The sequence below is a fragment of the Prenolepis imparis genome, unplaced genomic scaffold (assembly GCF_030444845.1).
Source record: "Prenolepis imparis isolate NDT839.2.m4 unplaced genomic scaffold, iyPreImpa1.0 SCAF_7, whole genome shotgun sequence".
In the NCBI taxonomy this organism is placed as follows: Eukaryota; Metazoa; Arthropoda; class Insecta; order Hymenoptera; family Formicidae; genus Prenolepis; species Prenolepis imparis.
The window spans coordinates 2,862,734-2,882,490 of NW_028141165.1; the positions used below are offsets into that span (position 1 = coordinate 2,862,734).

The following is a 19,757-nucleotide window of genomic DNA, read 5'->3' on the forward strand; positions in this document are numbered from 1 at the left end:
GATTGCAATAATGTATATAAAATTAAAAAGAAGTAAAGCTTAATTTTTTAATCATTTTTTCCTCATCGAAAATACTTGGATTTTTTAAGCACTTTTTTAAACCAGCAATAAGATAAAACGATAAAATCAAAGATATATATTCGAGTCAAAGGATTCATTAAATTGAACAAAGCGCGTTTTAACTATTATCCAATAAAATCGTCCTTGGCGATTCTATTGGTCGATCAAGAAAGATAGATAGATTTCAAATAATTTCTCCAATGGTAAAGATCGTAGCTCGATCATATGCAAAGCTGGTTAACATTGGTTAACATTTTTTACATCTTCGACAAAGGACGTGAAGAACATTCGTTAAGAGTAAGAGATTTTCTCGGTTTTCGAGTCACAGTTTCATAAAATATATCGAAACGCTTCAACAATATTTTTCTTTGGTTACGATGGAAAATCAAGGTACGTAATTATAATCAGAAAATAAGCACGAGACTCATGTAAAGTAAGTCGCACAACTGAACGATAATTTCCTTTCTTCGTTCATATGACTTCTATTTTCTTAGAATGAAATATTATCGCGAAGTTTTATTCTTTAACTAAATTGAATGACATAGAATGCAGCAAGTGTCTTGAAACTTTTTATCTAAATAACGATCTATTTTGTTTTGCAATTTATTTATGACAAACTACACTAATTTTTTTAAAAATATATTAATAAATATGAGATATTTCTTCTTTTTATTCTAGACTTGATAAAGAACGAAGCCGTAAAAGAAAAATCTGAAACAATCCAATATGTTCCAAAGATGGAACCTGATGATGCCAAAGATAATAATGTGTATTTGCCAAATACAAAATCGAATTCCACAAACACGGAGAATGAGGCTCTTCAAAGTGAAGATAAAGGAGTACATTATGAAGAGAGATATGTTTCTGTAGAAAATGAGGCATATAAACAAGATGGAATTACGGCGGACAAAAAAGTAATCGGTAAAAAAACTAGAAAAAGTAATCGTTCGTCAGTAAGTAATGAGAAGAAAGAAAATTTGAAGAAGACTGCCTCCAGTAAAGTAATCAAGAAGAGGACACCAAGGAAATCAAATAAGACAGCACAGAGCGCAATATCAAATGAGATAGCATGCAAAAAGTTTGCATCTGAAAAAGACGAAAATTTAATGTCATTTAGATACACTAATCCTAATAATACTATCGCATCGCAATATATTCCATATGGAATAGTTAAACAGGAAGAATCACATAATTATAGTTCAAATACTAATAGAAACATGTTACAATATCTAGATTGTAATAATTTGAGACGTGAAAATTTGAAACAATCAATCTTGAATTCTCATTCTTGGTTATTTGTACCAAAAAATAGTCAGAATTTTGCATTGAACAATATTAGCAATATGCAAAATCAAGTAGGACAAACTAACTATATTAATGATAAAGTATATCATAATGCGTACACTGCTGTTGATTATAACTCGAAACAAAGTGAAAATCCATATTTTCAGTCTTCGATTAAACCTGTAGATTCTAATAAGTTATTTGATGTAGAAAACAAAGTTTTACGTTGCTCCTGCAATTACTGTATAAATAATTTGTGGAACAATATGCATAGCGGCATCGAAGCTTTTCCAAAAACGAACAATACATTCCAGCAAATAGCTGGTAATAATATTTCAAACAATATTCCATTAGCTGCTACTTCTAATAATTTCTGGAATACAGTAGGATCATTCAATTACTCTCCTTATCCACCATTACAAGCAGGTTATGACTTTAAAAGATTATTTTATAGTGGTTTCAATACATTAAACAATGTGAATGATAGCGGATTCAATATGATGGCAAATAAAAATGTAATGTCTCCGTTGAATAACTGGAATACTGTAAATCACATACCGATTCCATATAATAACAATTTAAACGTAGCTCTGGACACGTTTATCACTTCTGAATCATTACGTCCTGAACCGTCGTCTTCTCTTTATACAGGCAACACTAGCGCACAATTTAATAATTATTATAACAAAGATTTAACGAAAGTGGATATGTCTGTAAATCAGTACAAAGAAAAAGATAATTTCGATTCATCGACAATACCTATCTTTGAAAATTCATTATCTGCTACTAATACGCATGGATTAGATTCTGACTCAACAAATACTTTATCGCAAAATACTACATCATCCAATGAAATGGTGTATGATATTACGAATTTTGTTTCTGAAACAAATACAGTCAATAGATTTGAAGAATCTCCATCTTATACATATGTTAAGGAGATGGATAAAACTTGGCAGTAAATACTTTTACAAACATATCTAATATTTAAAAAACTATTTTTTAATATTATTCGTAGATTAGAAAATTGACAATAGTACTTTTACACAAAAATGTGATATGCTAATTTGTGATATTGCTAATAAGCATTTTTTTTTTTTTTTTTTTAATACTATATGTCTTTCAGAAAGTTCTTTTATAAGTTATTTTGATATATATATTTATATGTTTATTTTTTAAGCAAATGCTTATATTAATATATATTCAATAATCTGTGTTAAAAGAGGTTTTTGTTTTTAATATATACAGATTTGCGTTTTATTAATGCAGGCATTACAATTGTAGCCTAGCATGTTTTTACATTTTTAGTTTGCAAGTTGATTCAGGTATGAAACACTTCTAAGATAAAAAAAACAAATGTATAATTGAAAATTAAATATAATTACAATATACAACATATTTATATATTATACTTCTTTTAATGTATATAGAATATAATTTCCTCTCCTACTATTTGAATTAAGTACATTTGTATACAGCACAGAAAAATACTGATATAAGACTTGTATTTGTTAATGACAGTAAAAAAAAGTACTGTTATAAAAGCTTTATAATTAAATCGACATGCATTCTTTTTTTATATTTACAAAATATAGTCTATTTAGATGTATATTTATATTGGTCAATCCATGCATGAACATAAGTGTCACTCAAAACTACTTGCAAAACAAAGTCTTGTATCAGTTATTATTGGTATTATTTTCTATGAATATCTTATTTCCAATATGTGGCAGGTAAAAATTATCTTATAAGAATCAATAAGAAAATTATTAGTCGACTATTTATACAGTTTTCTTCGTTAATTTTAAAAGACACGATATTAAAAATATAAATATTATGTTTCATTAATTTACTGCGGAATATAAGTCAGGTAGAAGAAACATTCTCGTCATACATAGATCTGTAAAATTCATACAGGAGTTATATCCATAGGGTCTTTGGCGTTTTTATAATAATTCGAAAAATTTACAGCCAAATCAATCTCGTCTACTTCCTCACCAAGAAGATGGCCCTCTGCATCGACTTTTGACTTTCCAAATATTCTGTAAATAGATTTTACAATACAAGACAGGGTTTGACAACAATTATTATGGACAATCTCTATATTAGTTAATTGCTTCCTCTATTAGTTTCTCTATTAGTTAATTGACGAATGCTTCACAGAAATATTTATAATAAATTAGTAATTATAGGTGGTTCCTTGTCACAGAAATGTTACCGCCTTCAAAATAGCTGTAAGTAGATATGTTAGTATATGTTTTATAAACAGTATATATTTCAATAAATAATTTATTTATTACCTTTTCAATAGAATAGAACAATAGAAAAATAATGAGAAATTAAACCTGTATAAAAATAAGATAGCATAAAGTATAATTATATTCTAATAAGCAGACAGAAGCAACCTATTATAACAAGTTGATAATGAATAATTAATTGGAAGCAATATACCCATCTGAAAATGCACATGAGTATTTATTCATAAAGTATCTGTACAATAAAGTTGCGAATTCATAATACATTATATTCAACAGTTTACTAATTATTGCACACAACAATTTATATATTTCATTAATTATTTACAAAATGCTATATGTAACAAAAATATATATATATATATATATATATATGTATATGTAGTCCCTGTTAGATAATTTATTTCTCTCGAATTACACGAACTTTTAATCTCAGTTGTAATTTGTTGCAAGTCACAAATTAATATTTCCAGAGAACAATAGGCAATATTTTCGAAAGAAAATCTCTGACACAAATTATTAATTCGACCAACTCTAATAGAAACATTCTTGTGTAAGGCAATAATATAATTTAATATATAATCATTATTGATATAGTTATTTATTAATCTATGAAAACTGGAAAGAAAATCTCATCAATTTTATTATTATCAAGTGATGGCATACGAAAAAATAATTTATTTCGATAATTTGTTTCTTAAGAAAAATATTCACATTATTGTATAATGTCTATATTGTATAATAACACTAATGTCATAATTCAATATAGTTATAATAAGGAGGTTACACATACATGAAAGAACACATTCAATATATAAATGTTAAAAATAAATTAAATACAAGAAGCCTCGATAAGGTTGTCAAATAAATACCTATAATTAAATTATAAATTACAAATGATATTCCAAGCATAACATTATTGGTTAGTTTAATTTGATTTAGTTCCCCAGCGATATTAATAATCCATGTGTGCAATAAGGAAGAGCGTGTATTACCAAAAATAATTCTGGCGCTGTACATGATTAGTATAATAAATAAATAATTAATGTTCTCCTTATCAGTCAATCAGCTGGTATATACATGCGTTAAGCAATAGAGTTATTATAGTCCCGTGAGTTGTCTGAAACCAGCACATTCGTTTGCGCATACCTGGACAATGTCGACATCGATCTGTTCATAACCGGTGCGACCGAATCGTCCAATCCACGATGAAGTGATATCGTGTCTAAATCGATCATTCGCGCTGTGGAGTGGGCGTGTATAGCTGCTAGGTATTCCGAAGTTTCCAACGTGGCTTTAGTCGGTTTCCGATAACTGTACAAAGAATCGATATGCATTGAAACATACATGAATCAATAACCCAATCAATTATGAAATAGATAACCCGATCGCTAAAGAGATTCATGACAAAGATTTTAAATCTACAATCAAAGAGATTCGGTAATAAATGTATATATACTTACAGTTTCAATAGTAAAGAACTTCCCACCACGGAAACTGAACTTAAAGCCATCGCGGCGGAAGACATCCACGGTTGCAGGAAGATCCCGAGGGAGCTAAATATTCCAGCGGCTATAGGGATCCCCAGGAGATTATAGACACTGGCGAATAAGAAATTCATTCTTATTCTGCGGACCGTTTTCCGCGATAGATTCAAGCACGCGATAACATCCAGAAGATCGTTCTGCAATATAGTGTGACGTTCTTTATCTCGTGCAATAATCAGTAAGACGCGTTACTTTCGCTTGTTGTAGACTGTTGAGACTTACGCGCATTAGAACTACGTCGGCAGCTTCTACAGCAACATCGGTGCCCGACGCGATGGCGATACCGACATCAGATTGAGCTAGAGCCGGACTGTCGTTAACACCGTCTCCCACCATGGCGACTCTTAAACCCTGATCCTGTAGTCGTTGAATTTTAGCCACCTTGTGAGATGGTAACACTTCCGCGAAAACCCTGCTGATGCCAACCTGTATATTCCCGAAGAGAAACGGAAAAAGCCGATAAACATAGATCTAGCTATGAAAATGAAATCTTCTATACACAACGTTACCTGTCTGGCGATCGAAGCCGCGGTTTTCCTATTATCGCCCGTCAAAAGAATCACTTGCAATCCCATTTTCTTCAGGGTGTAGACCGCGAGATGTGCCTCGGGCTTCACGGTGTCAGCGACGCTGATCATGGCGATCAGGACATTATTTACAGCAATTAAGACGGCAGTGTGTCCAAGATCCTCTTCGCTAACCATTCTCGTGTCGATCTCCTGTGGGATATTGATCGCATTCCGTCGCATCCATTCCCGATTACCGATGCAGACTTCATAGACGTCGTCGGCGGTGTTTCGATCACCCTGCGAATCGGGACTTAATAGTAATTGCAGATCTAAGTTTTGTCTATCCCGCGTCGACTCGACGATTGGCACATTGTCAACGGGCACGTTGTTAAGATTGTACGTCCCGGGCGGCGCATTGCTCGTCTGATTCACGTAGTTGATGATTTTTTCGGACTTCAGAGCATCGGACAGAGCGGCGCTCAGATGGGACACCTTACACTTGAGCCCGCAACCAGCGACCGCTTGAAAATTCGTGCACTGTCCGGTAGCACCCGACCCGATCGTATCTTTCACGTAGCGTACGATTGCTTAGAAAAGAAAAAAATAACAATTATTGCGCAATTCAATGTAATTACACAGAAAATGTGATACTTACCCGACGCAATAGGATGTTCGCTGTTTATTTCCGCCGTGCCGACAACCAGCAGCAGCTTTGTCAACGAGCAGACCTTCTCGTTCACGAACAAACCGATTTTGGTAACGATCGGTACACCGTGCGTCAACGTTCCCGTCTTGTCGAAAACGATGCATTTAACTTTGTGCGCGTTTTCCAACGGTTCGGCACCCTTGATCAGAATACCGTTCAATGCGCCTACCCCTGTACCAACCATAACCGCGGTTGGCGTAGCTAAACCGAGGGCGCAGGGACAGGCAATCGCGAGTACTGCCAGGGCGCTCCGAAAAGCATACTGGAATATGATCTCCTCACGATTCATGCCGTGTTTATTAATCTGGTCGTTGTGCAATATGGGCAGCTGCTCGATGTTCATGTAGCCGACGGTGATCCAGATGATCAGTGTCACTATAGAGACTACTATAACCAGAGGTATGAAATAGCCGGCTATCTTGTCGGCCAGCTGTTGGATCGGGGCCTTGTTCGTCTGCGCTTCCTCTACTAAGCGAACGATCTGTGCCAGCGTCGTATGCTCGCCCGTGTGCGTGGCGGTGATTAGCAACGGTCCATTCTGATTGATCGAGCCGCCGATCACCGCAGAGCCCTTCTTCTTCGGCACTGGCATACTCTCCCCCGTAATCAGACTCTCGTCGCAGGTCGACTGACCGGACAACACGCGGCCGTCGACAGGCACTTTGGCGCCCTGAACTACCTTCAGCACGTCGTCACGTTGCACGAGATCGATGTTTATTAAACGCTCGGATAGTATTTCGTTATTCGGACCCAGCATGACTAATACCGCATCCGTGGCTTTCAAAGATAGCAATTTCGAAAGAGCTTCGGATGTTTTCCCCTGAAAGCAAAGCGTATTCTTGATGTCTTGTGTATCTCTTCGCAGAAGAGACTTATTGAATTATCGTTGAAAAGGTACCTTTGCCACATGCTCGAGCCATCTTCCTAGACTGATGAAGACTAGCAGCATCGGCGGGGTGTCGAAGAACGTCTGTGGACTGACATTCTCTTTCATTATCATAGCGGCACTTAGAACGGCGACCGAGTAAATATAGGAGATCGTAGTCGTCATTGAGATTAAGACGTCCATATTGGTTGTGCCGTGTTTCAGGGCTTTGTAGGCTTGTACATAAAAATGCCAACCGCCGAAAAACTGTGCAGTAACGCACAAACGGTTAATCTAAATGCATAACTGAACAAGCGAGAGATAAACATTCCATCTCGTTGTGCATACCTGCACTGGTGTCGAGAAGACGAAGAGTATTAGATTTTCCCAGGAGAGACCAGGCACTATACAACACATTTCCTCGTGTGTCTTATTGCCGAAGGACATGATTAACATGAAGTACGTCATTGCTATCATACACGGAACTCCAAAGATCAATGATACCAAGAATGCCGTTCGCCATTTGTTGATTTCTTCTCTGCAACGCGAAAAATAATCATTCCAAAAAAATTTCTATTTCGCAGAAGGATAATTACGCGTATCGCAAAAGAATTATACTTACTTCTGATCTAAGTAACCTCTATTCTCCTTATCTCGGTTGCTGAACAAACTGGCCGAGAAGCCTAATTTATTAATACTTTCGACGATATCTCTGACACCGGTATTTTCCACGTCGTACTTGAACTTTCCACGTTGCGTCGCGAGGGCGACAACCGCCGATCGTATACCGGGCAACTTCTTCACAGTCGACTCTATTTTATTTACGCACGATGCGCACGTCATACCCAAGATCTGAAATTAATTTAATTAATTAATCAAAAACGTGTTTATATATAAATCTCATTACATTATATATCTATTATATATATGTCTATTATATCTATTATATATCTATATAAATCTATTGATGTCAATCTAAAATTATAGATTAATTGTTTAATTATCTTACTTTTAATTCGATCTCGCCTTCTCCGGTCCCGGATTCTTCGATTAAAGTCGTAGGAAAACCCAATTCCGATATACTAGAAACAATGTCCACCGCTCTTATCTTATCGGGATCATACGTGACCTCCGCCTTGGCGGCCATCAGTGCCACTAATATGTTGTTTACGCCATATAACTTTTTACAGTGCTTTTCTATCGCGACGACGCAGGAAGCGCAAGTCATACCCTATAATAGACAAATCCATTATCTGTTAATCACTATACTTGTATGGAGGAGTTTAAATGAATGAACTTAAAGAACAAAGTATAACGTACTGTTATATGTAAAAAACACTTTGACAATTGTCCCTTGACGTCCCCGACGCCATTCGCTTGCATCGATTCCACTTTTCTGTTATTATTGGCAATCGCGTGTGATTTCACAGCTTTGTCGTCCACTTCCTTCACATATGCGGTGAAACCCATGTCTTCTATATACGCTGCTATCTGATCAGCTGTTACGTCGCCGCTGCTATAAGAGACTTTGGCTTCCTTATCCTCAAGACTAACGTTTACGTCTTTTATACTCGGCTTTTCGGACAGAACACCTGCAAAACATATACAATTCCTATAGAAAATGTGGAGCCTACAACACGTATGATATAAAATTTGAAGATGAAAAACTTTACCAAATTTCAAAGTATGAAACTAACAGATTTAACATTCTTTCCAAACAGAATTCTATCGACTCACCGGTGATGTTTTTAACGCACGACGAACAAGTCATTCCGTCCACGTGTATACTGCAAGTGCTGCTGGTAGATAGAACTACGGAGACGAGGGTATTCGCAGTTTCGTTGTTCGCGACGTTGTTGGACGTGGGTAGACTGACGGTGAATCCCATGTCCTCGATCGCGTCCCCCAATTCTCGCGGCGTCGTCTCGCGCGTTCTGTACTCGATGTAGCCGGCCATCTCCTCCAGGACCACCCTGATACTGACGACGTCCGGCCGCTCGCCAATCATCCCCTCGATGTTCCTCACGCAACTCTGACAGGTCATACCCTGGATGCCGATTTTAACCGTGCTGGTCTCATTCGCGGAACGCCGCGCTTCCGGTTCGCGCGGCACTCGCACCAGATGCGTCGTACCCTCGTAATCGGTGTCGTCATCGCCATCCCTTTAAAAATTTTTACAGAAAATTCAGACATTGTTATTGGATTTCTCTCGATATTTCTTAAAGTGTATTCGATCGTGAATTGGAAGAATTTTCTCTTAGAATTTACCCTGAAAATCATGGTAATCGTGGGACAATGTGATATATGGAAAGAATTTTATGAGGATTTCTCTGATTAATATTTATCACAATAAAAATAATATCTATCAAAATAAAATATAAAATATGTTTGATTAATTTTACTAAACTGCATAGTAAAATTATAATCAAACATATTTTATATTTTATTGTGATAAATATTAATCAGAGAAATTCTCATATAAAATTCTTTCCATACCATATTGTCCCATGATTTTCAGGATAAATTCTAAGAGAAAATTCTCTCTGTGTGTGGTATAGTACTTTCATGACGCAATGTGTCTCGTAATTAAAATTGAAATATAATGAGCGGAAATGATAAAAATTCCAATTAATACAATAATAATTCAATTTCATTTATTTCTGTATAGAAATATCTTTAAAGCTAAATTGCTCTCCTGAGAATAAAATTGTTACTGCTTTAATACATTAATTGTGTGACGTAAAAAAATTAAGTGCATATTATCTTAAAATATTAGAGATTCAGAGAGATTCATATAGAAGGATACACTTTAGAGTTTATCGACTTAACCATGTCTATCGAGGTAGTGATAAAAATATATTCAGATATTTTTTAACAATATGTGTATCATAGATTATATATAAAATGATGATAGAACAACTGGAGGGTCGCCTATTTGCGAAATAAATTGTTACGATGATTTCGCAGTACTTCAAACCGACTAATGTTTTGTTTATTCTAGTTATCTCTTTCATTAATTCACGCAATGTATATTTATGTGCGATAAGCCGCACCGAGAAGTGTCGTATTCATTATTTCGCGAATAAGGGGCGTAAATAAAAATATTACAGACTCGGAGATTCGACAAATGAGCTATATAAATTAATGACGCGTCATTAATTTACAACATCGTAGAATTTTGATTCACCGCGTGACAGTACATCTTGATCAAAACACGGAAGAAATCATGTTAATCAATGGTTTATCGTTGAATTTGTCAAAAATTTTCGCCTTTTTATCCGCAATCTGCGACTCGCAGATAACGATGATATGTCGAAAGCAGATTTTTGCGATTTTTTTCAACAACGTAACATATGCAATGGACGACAGATAAGCAGAGAAACTAATATAATTCGATAGCAAGTTATTTATTTATATAAGTTATTTACTTAAAATACAGGCAAGAAAAAAGCTATTCTGTGATATAAATTATTTTTGTTTTCTTGATCAAATAAAAAGATTAATATCTCGCAGATCCGTTTTATTTAATTATACTTTCCAAAGCTTGAGTACACTGTTATCTTATATTAATAGAAGATATAGGTAATATAAAATGCACAGCTAAAGAGATCACTTTCGAAAGCATTAATCAAAATTATGGATCTATCCGATTTTTTCTATTCTACATCTATAAAACAAAAATTGAAAACCATTTGAAAACGACAGATGTTTGACTAATTGTAAGTTTTACCAGAGTCTAAAAAAATAAAAGTATATAAGATTGCACTATAAACACACCAATTGAAGTACTTCACGAAGCTTACCAGATGATATCGACGGCGCCGTAAGTTTTACTAAGAAGAGGTTGTTTGTCCTCTTTTTTCATCATTCAAGAAGAGATTGAAGTTTCTCGATCAACACTATTAGAAACTGCTACGCGGTTCCTTACTTCAATTTCGACTCTTGAAACTTATCTATTTCTTATCAGTTGAGTGTAGTATAGATAAGAACGATTGTCGTCTCTTTGTGGACAAAGTTGTATTTTTTAAAACAATGTAGCCGTTTGTTACACCAATTTTAGCCAACCGATAAACGATAATAATACGATTGATAAAAAATTGCAATAGATTTTATCGAACGATTTTTATCAAAGTTCGAAATTTCGATAATTTTTGGAAAATTATTCTCTAGAAAGAGAGTTTCGAGACAATTTCTATTCATGCGTAAGAGATAAGCTTTTAGCTTTAGCTTTTAGCTAAATAACAATACAAGCACCATATCATGTGTTGGAATAGATAAACTCGATCTGGTTAACAATCGCTGGAAAAAAACACGAGGCACGAGTTTCCGTGAGATTGAAATAAAATTCTAATTTATCGTCGTGTTGCGATAAAAATCGCGATACTGATAGACACAATTTCAATTTTAATCACCGTTGGCGATTGCTCGTTAATCGTCATTTAGAAAAATGAAGGCTCTATAAACTATCGTCCATTTATTTGGAAAAATTACGTGTTGTGAAGAAAAGAACGTGATCGATCTCTCGACCTACGATGATATGTGTAATAAAAATACATTCCTCGATTGCGATTTCCACGATCGAGCGAGAATCTCGTTGAAGGTGGGGTAGAGACGCGACACCAAAATATACACACTCTCGACACGAATTGATATCACCCAACGACTGATAATTCCTCCGGTAATCATTATCCCACGGTCAGCTGCTCACGGTTCGCTCTTTTTGCCCACGGCACTTCTTTCGCCGAGAATATATAAGAGAGCCGAACAACAATCGAGCCTATTGATACGCGATTATGCTACTGAAGTAAAGCGAGGGCTCTTCGGACAATATTGCATTGCAAAATGCTGCTAATGAAAAAGAAAAAATATTCATTCATCGAATGTATAAGCTCGTGAATGAATATATATCTTGCGTATATACAGGTCACATAACTCGTCATATGCGAAGAAAAGATCGCTCGATGAAGAGCGAATACTTTGAATTCCATGGAGATGTCACCTATCAAGGGATGATTAAAACCGGATTAATTTGGCCGCTATCGAGAAGTATGAAATGAAATTCCATCTAGCATTTTTCTCTTCTTGCATCAATTTCAAGAAAGTAATTTCTCTCTTCGATTTTTATTGATAATCTTGATAAATTGTTACGATTTATGTAATAAAGTAAATTCGGGCGATAAGGACGCTTCGTTATTTCTTTTCATTGCATCGTTATTTTCTACACGGAGAAAATGTTATAGTAAAAATTACAATTATTTTACAAAAGAGCATGTAATTATTCAAACATTTTAATGCATTACATAAATGCATAATCGTTAACAAACAATAAAACAAATGCACAGTTTTTATATAGTAATAAATATTTTAATGACCTTATATTCCAGCTTTACAATAAATGTTGCAAAAGGTGACGTATTTTTCATGTAATTTGTACTCTAAATTTTTCTCCGTGTAGATGTGCGAGTTTGTTAATCATTGCATCTTATCACGAACAGAATTTCAAACTAAACAGAGTGTATACGCGCGATAAATCAAGTATTATTAAAGGAGTCAGTGATTGTAGTATATTGAGGTAAAACAAAACCTTCCGGTCAATTTTGCATTGCAAAACATTGCTAGCGCAAAAAAATTTTGATCTCTTAGTATATCAGCTTGTTTATAAATATATCTTGCACGTACAAATCATACAGAACTGTCGATCTTAATTTTAATGAGCGTGAAAGTTACCGCGATTCGAGTAAAAGGCCTTCACGCTTTCTGCTCGTGATGAACTTTCATCTGGCAAGCTTGACGCATATCTACGCGTGTCTACGCGTGTATTATTCATAGAATAGATAGTGCGGAATGTACAAAAGAAACTAACGATAGTTTCATTCTAACAAAATATATGCAATATATTGATTGAGGATTTAAAGACTTCCTTTAAAGAGATTCTCCTGGAGAAAATATACATATAGTGGAGTTAAGAAATCAAATGTCAGCTCTTCGTCAGAAATCAGCTTTAAGAGATATAACATTTTATTGTTAAAAAGAATAATACTGACCCGAGCAACCTAATATTTTCGCGCGATCTCGAGCGCTCCATATTGTTATTCGCCATTGAAATATCCGTCAGATCGTGATACGCCAGTTTCATCCGATGAACCAATGGACCCGTGAACTTGGTCATCTCGTGTCAGATTAAACGACGCGATACGATACTTTTATTCTCGTCACACGAATTCGCGATATCGCAGATTTATTGTTACATCACGTTACACAAAGATCATAATATTCCTATCGAAGCTTCGCTATTTTTAGAAACAATATAATCACATCACTATAAAAATGAGACAGTGAGCAGGAACTTCATGCGACCACGAGCCAAGCAATCACATTTGCCTAATAATAAGTAATTATCATCGCGAGCCTATAGAAAGATCCGACAACAAAGCTCACTTTCGAAATCGATTATCATTATCGCAAACAATGTTGTAACACACTTTATTTATTCGCACGACAAGTATACAGCACTATCGCGAGCACAATGTTATATATTTTCTATTAAAAAAATTAAATAAGACGCATTATTATATTTAAATATGAAATATAACAAAGTTTCGAGATATATGTAACACATATATGACGAAATCACACTGCAGTTACGTTATACATATAAAAAACGGTACGTGTTTAACGTAACATAAGTTAAGGCAAGAGTGATATACTAGGAAGCCCAAGTATAGGTTCCGACTGCCTGAATCGACTACTTGAAACAAGTATAACGCGAGAGAGAAAGGCGTGCTCCAGATCGCGATACCTTCTGCGAGATTGAACGTATGCATATGACTACACGGAAAAAAAAATTAGCTACCATAGCTAAATTTTAGCTGTCTCTATATTGCAACCTGAAATTTAGTTATCATGCCTAAATTTTAGCTATGGTAACTAATATTTTTTATAGCTATAGTAACTATATTTTTTATAGCTTATAGTTTAACGGAGAATTCGGGAGAATTCTATGGTTAAAAAATATTAGCTATCATAGCTCAAATTTAGGCATGATAACTACATATGTAATATAGGGACAGTTAAAATTTAGCTATAGTAGCTAATTTTTTTTTTTCCGTGTATACATATGGAAAGACAGAGCGAGAAAAAAAGTTCTCTCACTCCGACGACGCAAACTTTAAGCGCCTTAATATTCTCCGATATTAAATTTTGAAGTAAAATGAAATTTATCGTGGATCCACAATACTGATTTTATATATTTGACCCGCAACTAGATCCCGGAACTAGATGAATCATTACTTGTAATTTTGTTGCTTATATACGTAATAATACGTAAACGCAAATTATTTTTAATATCTTTGCTATAGATAGATGCAGTAATTTCTCCATAATAATAAACTATATTGAGAATTGATCCACAATTAATATCCGGGATTCAATTATAGATTTATAGCGTTGCGAAGTAAGGATATCTATAATATCGTTTGATATGTGTGTAAAATATCTTTACAAAATACATTGCTAATATATAATTTGTAATTTTAATAATATATAATTTTTTTAGTAGAGATAATTGTTAGTTAAATTCTTTTAAATTATTGCATTTATGACCAGTTTCTCCGGTTAAATTATAACTTTTGTCTCTTTTTAAGAACGTATCTGAAAAGAGATAGAGATACAGTTTAACCGGAGGTTAAAGTTAACCGGAGGTGAAGAAACTGGCCATTAAAAGTAATCATGATAAGAATATTTCAGTCATTTTATAAAGATTATTTGAAGAATTCGTTGATAATGCATGCATCTAATTAAGATATATTTTCAGATAAGCATGTATATATAATAAATGTCTTCAGCAAAGCAGGATTAAACAGATCAAATATATTTTTTCTAAAAAAAATATTCAAGAAAATCTACAAATTATTCGATTAATTTGAAGTTCATCAATCTTTCCCTGCAGTGAAAATTTTACGCTTCGTGAGATCTTAATCTTCAATATTATTTGTAATTAAATAATATCTGCCCGATGTACATCTTTACGTTCTCACCGCGGCCATATTGGATTGTGACGTCAGAGGCGAGAAAGCACACGCTGAAAATTCTTAGATGCCATTTTTTAATGAAAAGATATTTCGATTAAACAGCACTTCAGATGGCTTTAGCACACTCTTAAAAACCCCCGAAAACTATCCCTTTCCCTTTATAATCAATCAACATCTGTAAAATGATCGAGATATCAGACTTTGACATGCGGAATGACTGCGCATGTGCAAAGACCAGACGGACTGGGCTTCATAATATTACATTTTACAGCTGTTGATTGATTATAAAGGGGAAAGGATAGTTTTCGGGGTTTTTTAAGAGTGTGCTAAAGCCATCTGATGAAGTGCTGTTTCATCGAAATATTTTTTTATTTCGAAATGGCATTTAAGAAATTTTAGCGTGTGTTTTCTCGCCTCTGACGTCACGATTTCGACATAGTCGGCAAGGAGCCAGGAGCCTTAATGGCTATTAAAACGCGCGAATCGAGAACAGCATTTAATTTATTGTCGCGATTGCTGTTTATCTCGAGACACCGAGGATCGCAATGATACGTGCTCGTGGTTTAATAAAGTGAGAATGGTCGCGAGGATTAATCTAATTTAATCCAATTTTTGGATATCATCAATGATGAATCTTCAAACGGAAAATACGTCGTATACTATAAGCGACGAGGAAAAATGATAGAAAACTAATGACGATAAGTGTGATTCATATATCCGTGTGTGGGAAAATTTTAAATCCTTCGGTAGTAATAATGCGACTTACCCAAGCGTCTCGAGTAACACATTGTATTTCCACGAATCCTTAGACTTTCGCACCATTTCGTCACTCGAAAAATTCCCCTGAATTCTACGAATTCCTCGAATATATCGTGTGCTTTAATTAAACCGATTTTTTCGCCTCTTCGTTCTATCCACGCGATCGTTTCTCTCTCTATTATTTGTCGCGTCTCCCCAAAACGAAACGTGGATAATTAAAGTAGAAGGAAGTTGTCATGGTACATCTCACTTATTACAAGTTCGATTATGAATTGATGTTCCACTGGACTCTAGGCACACGCGACAACATGCAAGAGAACACACGAAGCACCTGTTAATACATCCAGATTACATTCTGGAAAGCAAACTCCAGATTGAACGACGATCTATAAGACTCGAATTTCGATATTCGATCGGTGCTCCGGTTACGAAATGATGCTACAGGGATGTCCTCGTAACTATGTTATTAAACAGTATCGTGTTCTCGTGCTTGTGTGCTTAGCCTATGTAAATCGTGCGCGTAATAAAAGAATTCGATCACGATCAAATCGGTATCAATAACGTCGCATTTTTCATTTTTATTCATATAATTATGCGATTTATCTTTAATGACTTTTCTTACGCGTCGTAGAAATTGAGATTTGCCAAGATAAACGTCTTATTTCAAGAAACTTGTGTTGTCTTGGAGCAAGAAATTCGGCTACATTTAAATAATCGTACATTACTTATATATATATATAAAAAAATGGTTTAATTTAAAAAACACAATTATATATATAATTATACATATTTAATTGTGATTTAAATTAAACAATATTTTTTATTATAATATAATTATGATTTGAATTAAACAATTTTTTTCACGCGCGAAAAGGATTAGAGTTGGCAAAAAAATCGAGCACTTTGCCCGACTTTAACTTTACTCGACGAAAAACTGCAGCCTTGCACGAATCGAGTAGGCAAAACGTTCCAACTGATAGTCAAACAATGCATGAGTGAGTATTTAAGGTAAATTTTAGACCTTGTTTAGCGGAATAGTTTATCGAATGCGATAACGTTGTAACGTGACTGATGTTGTTTAAGGCGACTGCTTTGTTTAAACGACATTTATAAAGATAACTATATAGAGCTCTCGATGAAACTGAGCGCGACCGACTGACTCGTTTTTGTATGCAAATATAATATGAATGATGCACAGCTGACATAGCGCTTTATATAGCAGCGGACAGAAGCAGATAAGATAAAAAATGGAACGACAGAACTCTTTGGAAATCTTTTTTTGATGCTGCAAGGATATACTTTTTACACGAGCATTTTTCTTACCCGGATATTAAAAATTGAAATAGTCTCTATGCATGAATTATTGGCAATGATAATTAAGGATTATTTTAAAGATTGTAAATTATATTAAATCAATTGGAAGATCTCTTTTCGCAGAGAGAAATACTTTTGTTTCCTCAATTCGTTTTCTCTTCATTTGATATGAGGATAAATATACAAAAGAGATTATGTATTCATATAGAAAATATATCTTACTCACTTTTTTCTAAATCGGCTTTCAACCTTGTTATTCCTGTCATCTGTAACAAAAAGTATCCATTATATTATCAAACAATTCTTTAAATGTTGAATTTCATGAATCGTACTGTATCTCTCATATCATGATACAAAAGTTCTTTTCAAAACTCTTTCCATATGTAATTTAGGAAAACTTAGAGATTATTTCTCTCGATAACCTCAGCATCACCTGTACTCACCTCTATCTGCATTCACGTGATCCACAGTCCCCTGACATTCCTCTACCTTCGTCATGTTCATTCACCTCTGTAATCAAATAAAGTTCAAAGATGTTAGAGCGAATTATGCCAACCAACTGTCTTTAGTCTCACAATCAGCGTTCACGCATCGCACACATCGACATAGGATACTCACACACAATCATTAAACAAAAAAAAAAAAAAAACAGGCACACAGACATACCAGAATGTCTTTCATATCCACTTTCGAATACACAACATTCAAACATACTCATCCTACATACGTACCATTCAACATACGCGTCGTCCTGCGATTCTTCATATGGGGTTATAACCTAAAGGCGTCGTCCGCCTGAAACTCGATCACGATTTTCGGAGAGAAGGAACACCGCGCATCGTTTTCACTCTCTCTCTCTCTCTCTCTCGAAGACGCGACGAAAGGGGAGGCGAATTAATCTCGCGCGGAGATTGATCTATGTTCGCGGAGAGTCAAACGCACGATCCCGACTCCGAAATCACGCGGCACGACACGAACAAAGGAAGAAGCGAGACGCAAGTCGCGACGCGTGCAAAAAGATGCGCACTGTCAATTCGCCGCGCGAGCCCACGTCACAGTATAAGTATATACACAGTAGCGACAGTTCTTTGTTCTATTGCGAGACCAATTTCCAGTACGCATGCGTCGGTCGTACATTTGAAGATATGGCTGCGCCCATAATGCCCGTATGTACGATATTATGACATTAATAACCTGTAAGTATCTGTATTATAACCTGTTTTTCATCATCCGAAAAGGTGTATGATATTAAAAATATTTATTTCTAATGTAAAAATTAACATTCTATTTATTTATTTATATAAAAACTAACTTTATATTTTACTCTGCGCATTCAAATTTAAGCGGTGTACAATTTTCAATGTGGCGATGAGTCATGTGACTTGGGACAAGTACATCAAAGGTGCCGACAGTGAGCTGTCGCTACTGTGTATACTTATACTGTGCCCACGTGACCTCGCGACGGTCGACTATCGACTTATCGAGAGTATCGATAGCGCACAGCTGACGCGTGCAGCTGACAGCTGCGCGCGATTTTGCGTATATGAACCTTTGACTATAGAAATATGGACTGCTAGTGCTAGCTTATATCGAAATCCAAGATCTGTTGCCACATCAATGACCAAGTGGTGAACAGAGGAACTAATCCTTGTGAAGTGAAAGCTTTGCTACAAGTTTGCTACTTGGTTTCCTCTTGTTTTTTATCATTATCTCTTATTTATTTAAATAATAATATTATAATGTATTTTATTTTTATCTTTCACTCAAAGATTTCGTTGAATATAATCTTGGTGTTTGAAATTCCTGCTTTTTGGTCATCGGGGCGGGGCCTAACTCTCGCAATATATCGCAATATATCGAAATATATCGAATCAATGTTGGATTCTTTCTTTAGCATTGTCCATATAGGAAAAGTGGGGGTAACTAGCAGTCCATATTTATATAGTCAAAGATATGAACTGATGGATTCTAGCTGAAAAACATTGAATATTTATTTTATTATTATTATTTGAATTTTTTTGAATATTATATTATATATGCCTGATATTTTTTTTCAATTTTAATTCCATATAAAATAGAGTTACATCGTTGCAATAAACAAAATCGTAATTATTACGTTGTTAATATTTATTGAGGAGAAAGAATTTAATCTCTTTCGTCCTTGCTTTTTAAATTGAGAAAATTATATAAATGTTAAATTTGCATGCGCTCATTTTAATTAATCAATTTATCATCCGTGTGTTTAATTAAATTGATGACATCTTTATGTCATCATATAATGAAAGAGAATAAAAATCATTGTGCATCATACATTGATACATTGAAATTTTGTACATTTTCTTGCATATATTTCTTGTTTTACTTTATAATATTAATTTTTTCTTATTGCAATTAATAATATATATAATATTTGTTATCGACTGTAATG

The 19,757-nt window shown here is 34.6% G+C and overlaps 2 protein-coding genes across 6 annotated transcripts; one reads left to right on the plus strand and one right to left on the minus strand.

The window, feature by feature from the left end:
* Positions 1–79: 79 nt before the first annotated feature.
* On the plus strand, positions 80–2,414 carry LOC145938565 (uncharacterized). The gene is made up of 2 exons (XM_083042291.1): positions 80–450; positions 739–2,414. The coding sequence occupies exons 1-2, from the start codon at positions 438–440 to the stop codon at positions 2,304–2,306; spliced, it is 1,581 nt and encodes a 526-aa protein (XP_082898417.1). The 5' UTR covers positions 80–437; the 3' UTR covers positions 2,307–2,414.
* Positions 2,415–2,765: 351 nt separating this feature from the next.
* Positions 2,766–18,290, minus strand: Atp7 (copper-transporting ATPase 1). 5 transcript variants are annotated; one of them, XM_083042284.1, is made up of 15 exons: positions 18,061–18,290; positions 17,773–17,839; positions 17,556–17,595; positions 8,964–9,388; positions 8,547–8,818; positions 8,236–8,457; positions 7,849–8,078; positions 7,575–7,764; positions 7,260–7,493; positions 6,311–7,181; positions 5,656–6,242; positions 5,369–5,572; positions 5,063–5,283; positions 4,749–4,913; positions 2,767–3,386 (listed from the first exon to the last, which is right to left on the minus strand). In XM_083042284.1, the coding sequence occupies exons 2-15, from the start codon at positions 17,831–17,833 to the stop codon at positions 3,254–3,256; spliced, it is 3,855 nt and encodes a 1,284-aa protein (XP_082898410.1). In that variant the 5' UTR covers positions 17,834–17,839; positions 18,061–18,290; the 3' UTR covers positions 2,767–3,253. The 5 variants fall into 5 exon arrangements, with proteins under 5 accessions (XP_082898412.1, XP_082898408.1, XP_082898411.1 ...); XM_083042286.1 differs by lacking the exons at positions 17,556–17,595; positions 17,773–17,839; positions 18,061–18,290 and adding an exon at positions 16,023–16,730 and having other exon boundaries at positions 2,766–3,386; XM_083042282.1 differs by lacking the exons at positions 17,556–17,595; positions 17,773–17,839; positions 18,061–18,290 and adding an exon at positions 13,271–13,506 and having other exon boundaries at positions 2,766–3,386.
* Positions 18,291–19,757: the final 1,467 nt, after the last annotated feature.

What these genes read in the sequence shown, in the direction of transcription:
- Atp7 (XM_083042282.1), bottom strand. Translation starts at nt 13,395, where the DNA reads ATGACCAAGTTCACGGGTCCATTGGTTCATCGGATGAAACTGGCGTAT. An exon ending in TCTTCTCGACACCAGTGCAG is followed by an intron (nt 7,494 to 7,574) that starts GTATGCACAACG and finishes GTTACTGCACAG; the next exon opens with TTTTTCGGCGGTTGGCATTT. An exon ending in CGAACATCCTATTGCGTCGG is followed by an intron (nt 6,243 to 6,310) that starts GTAAGTATCACA and finishes TTCTTTTCTAAG; the next exon opens with CAATCGTACGCTACGTGAAA.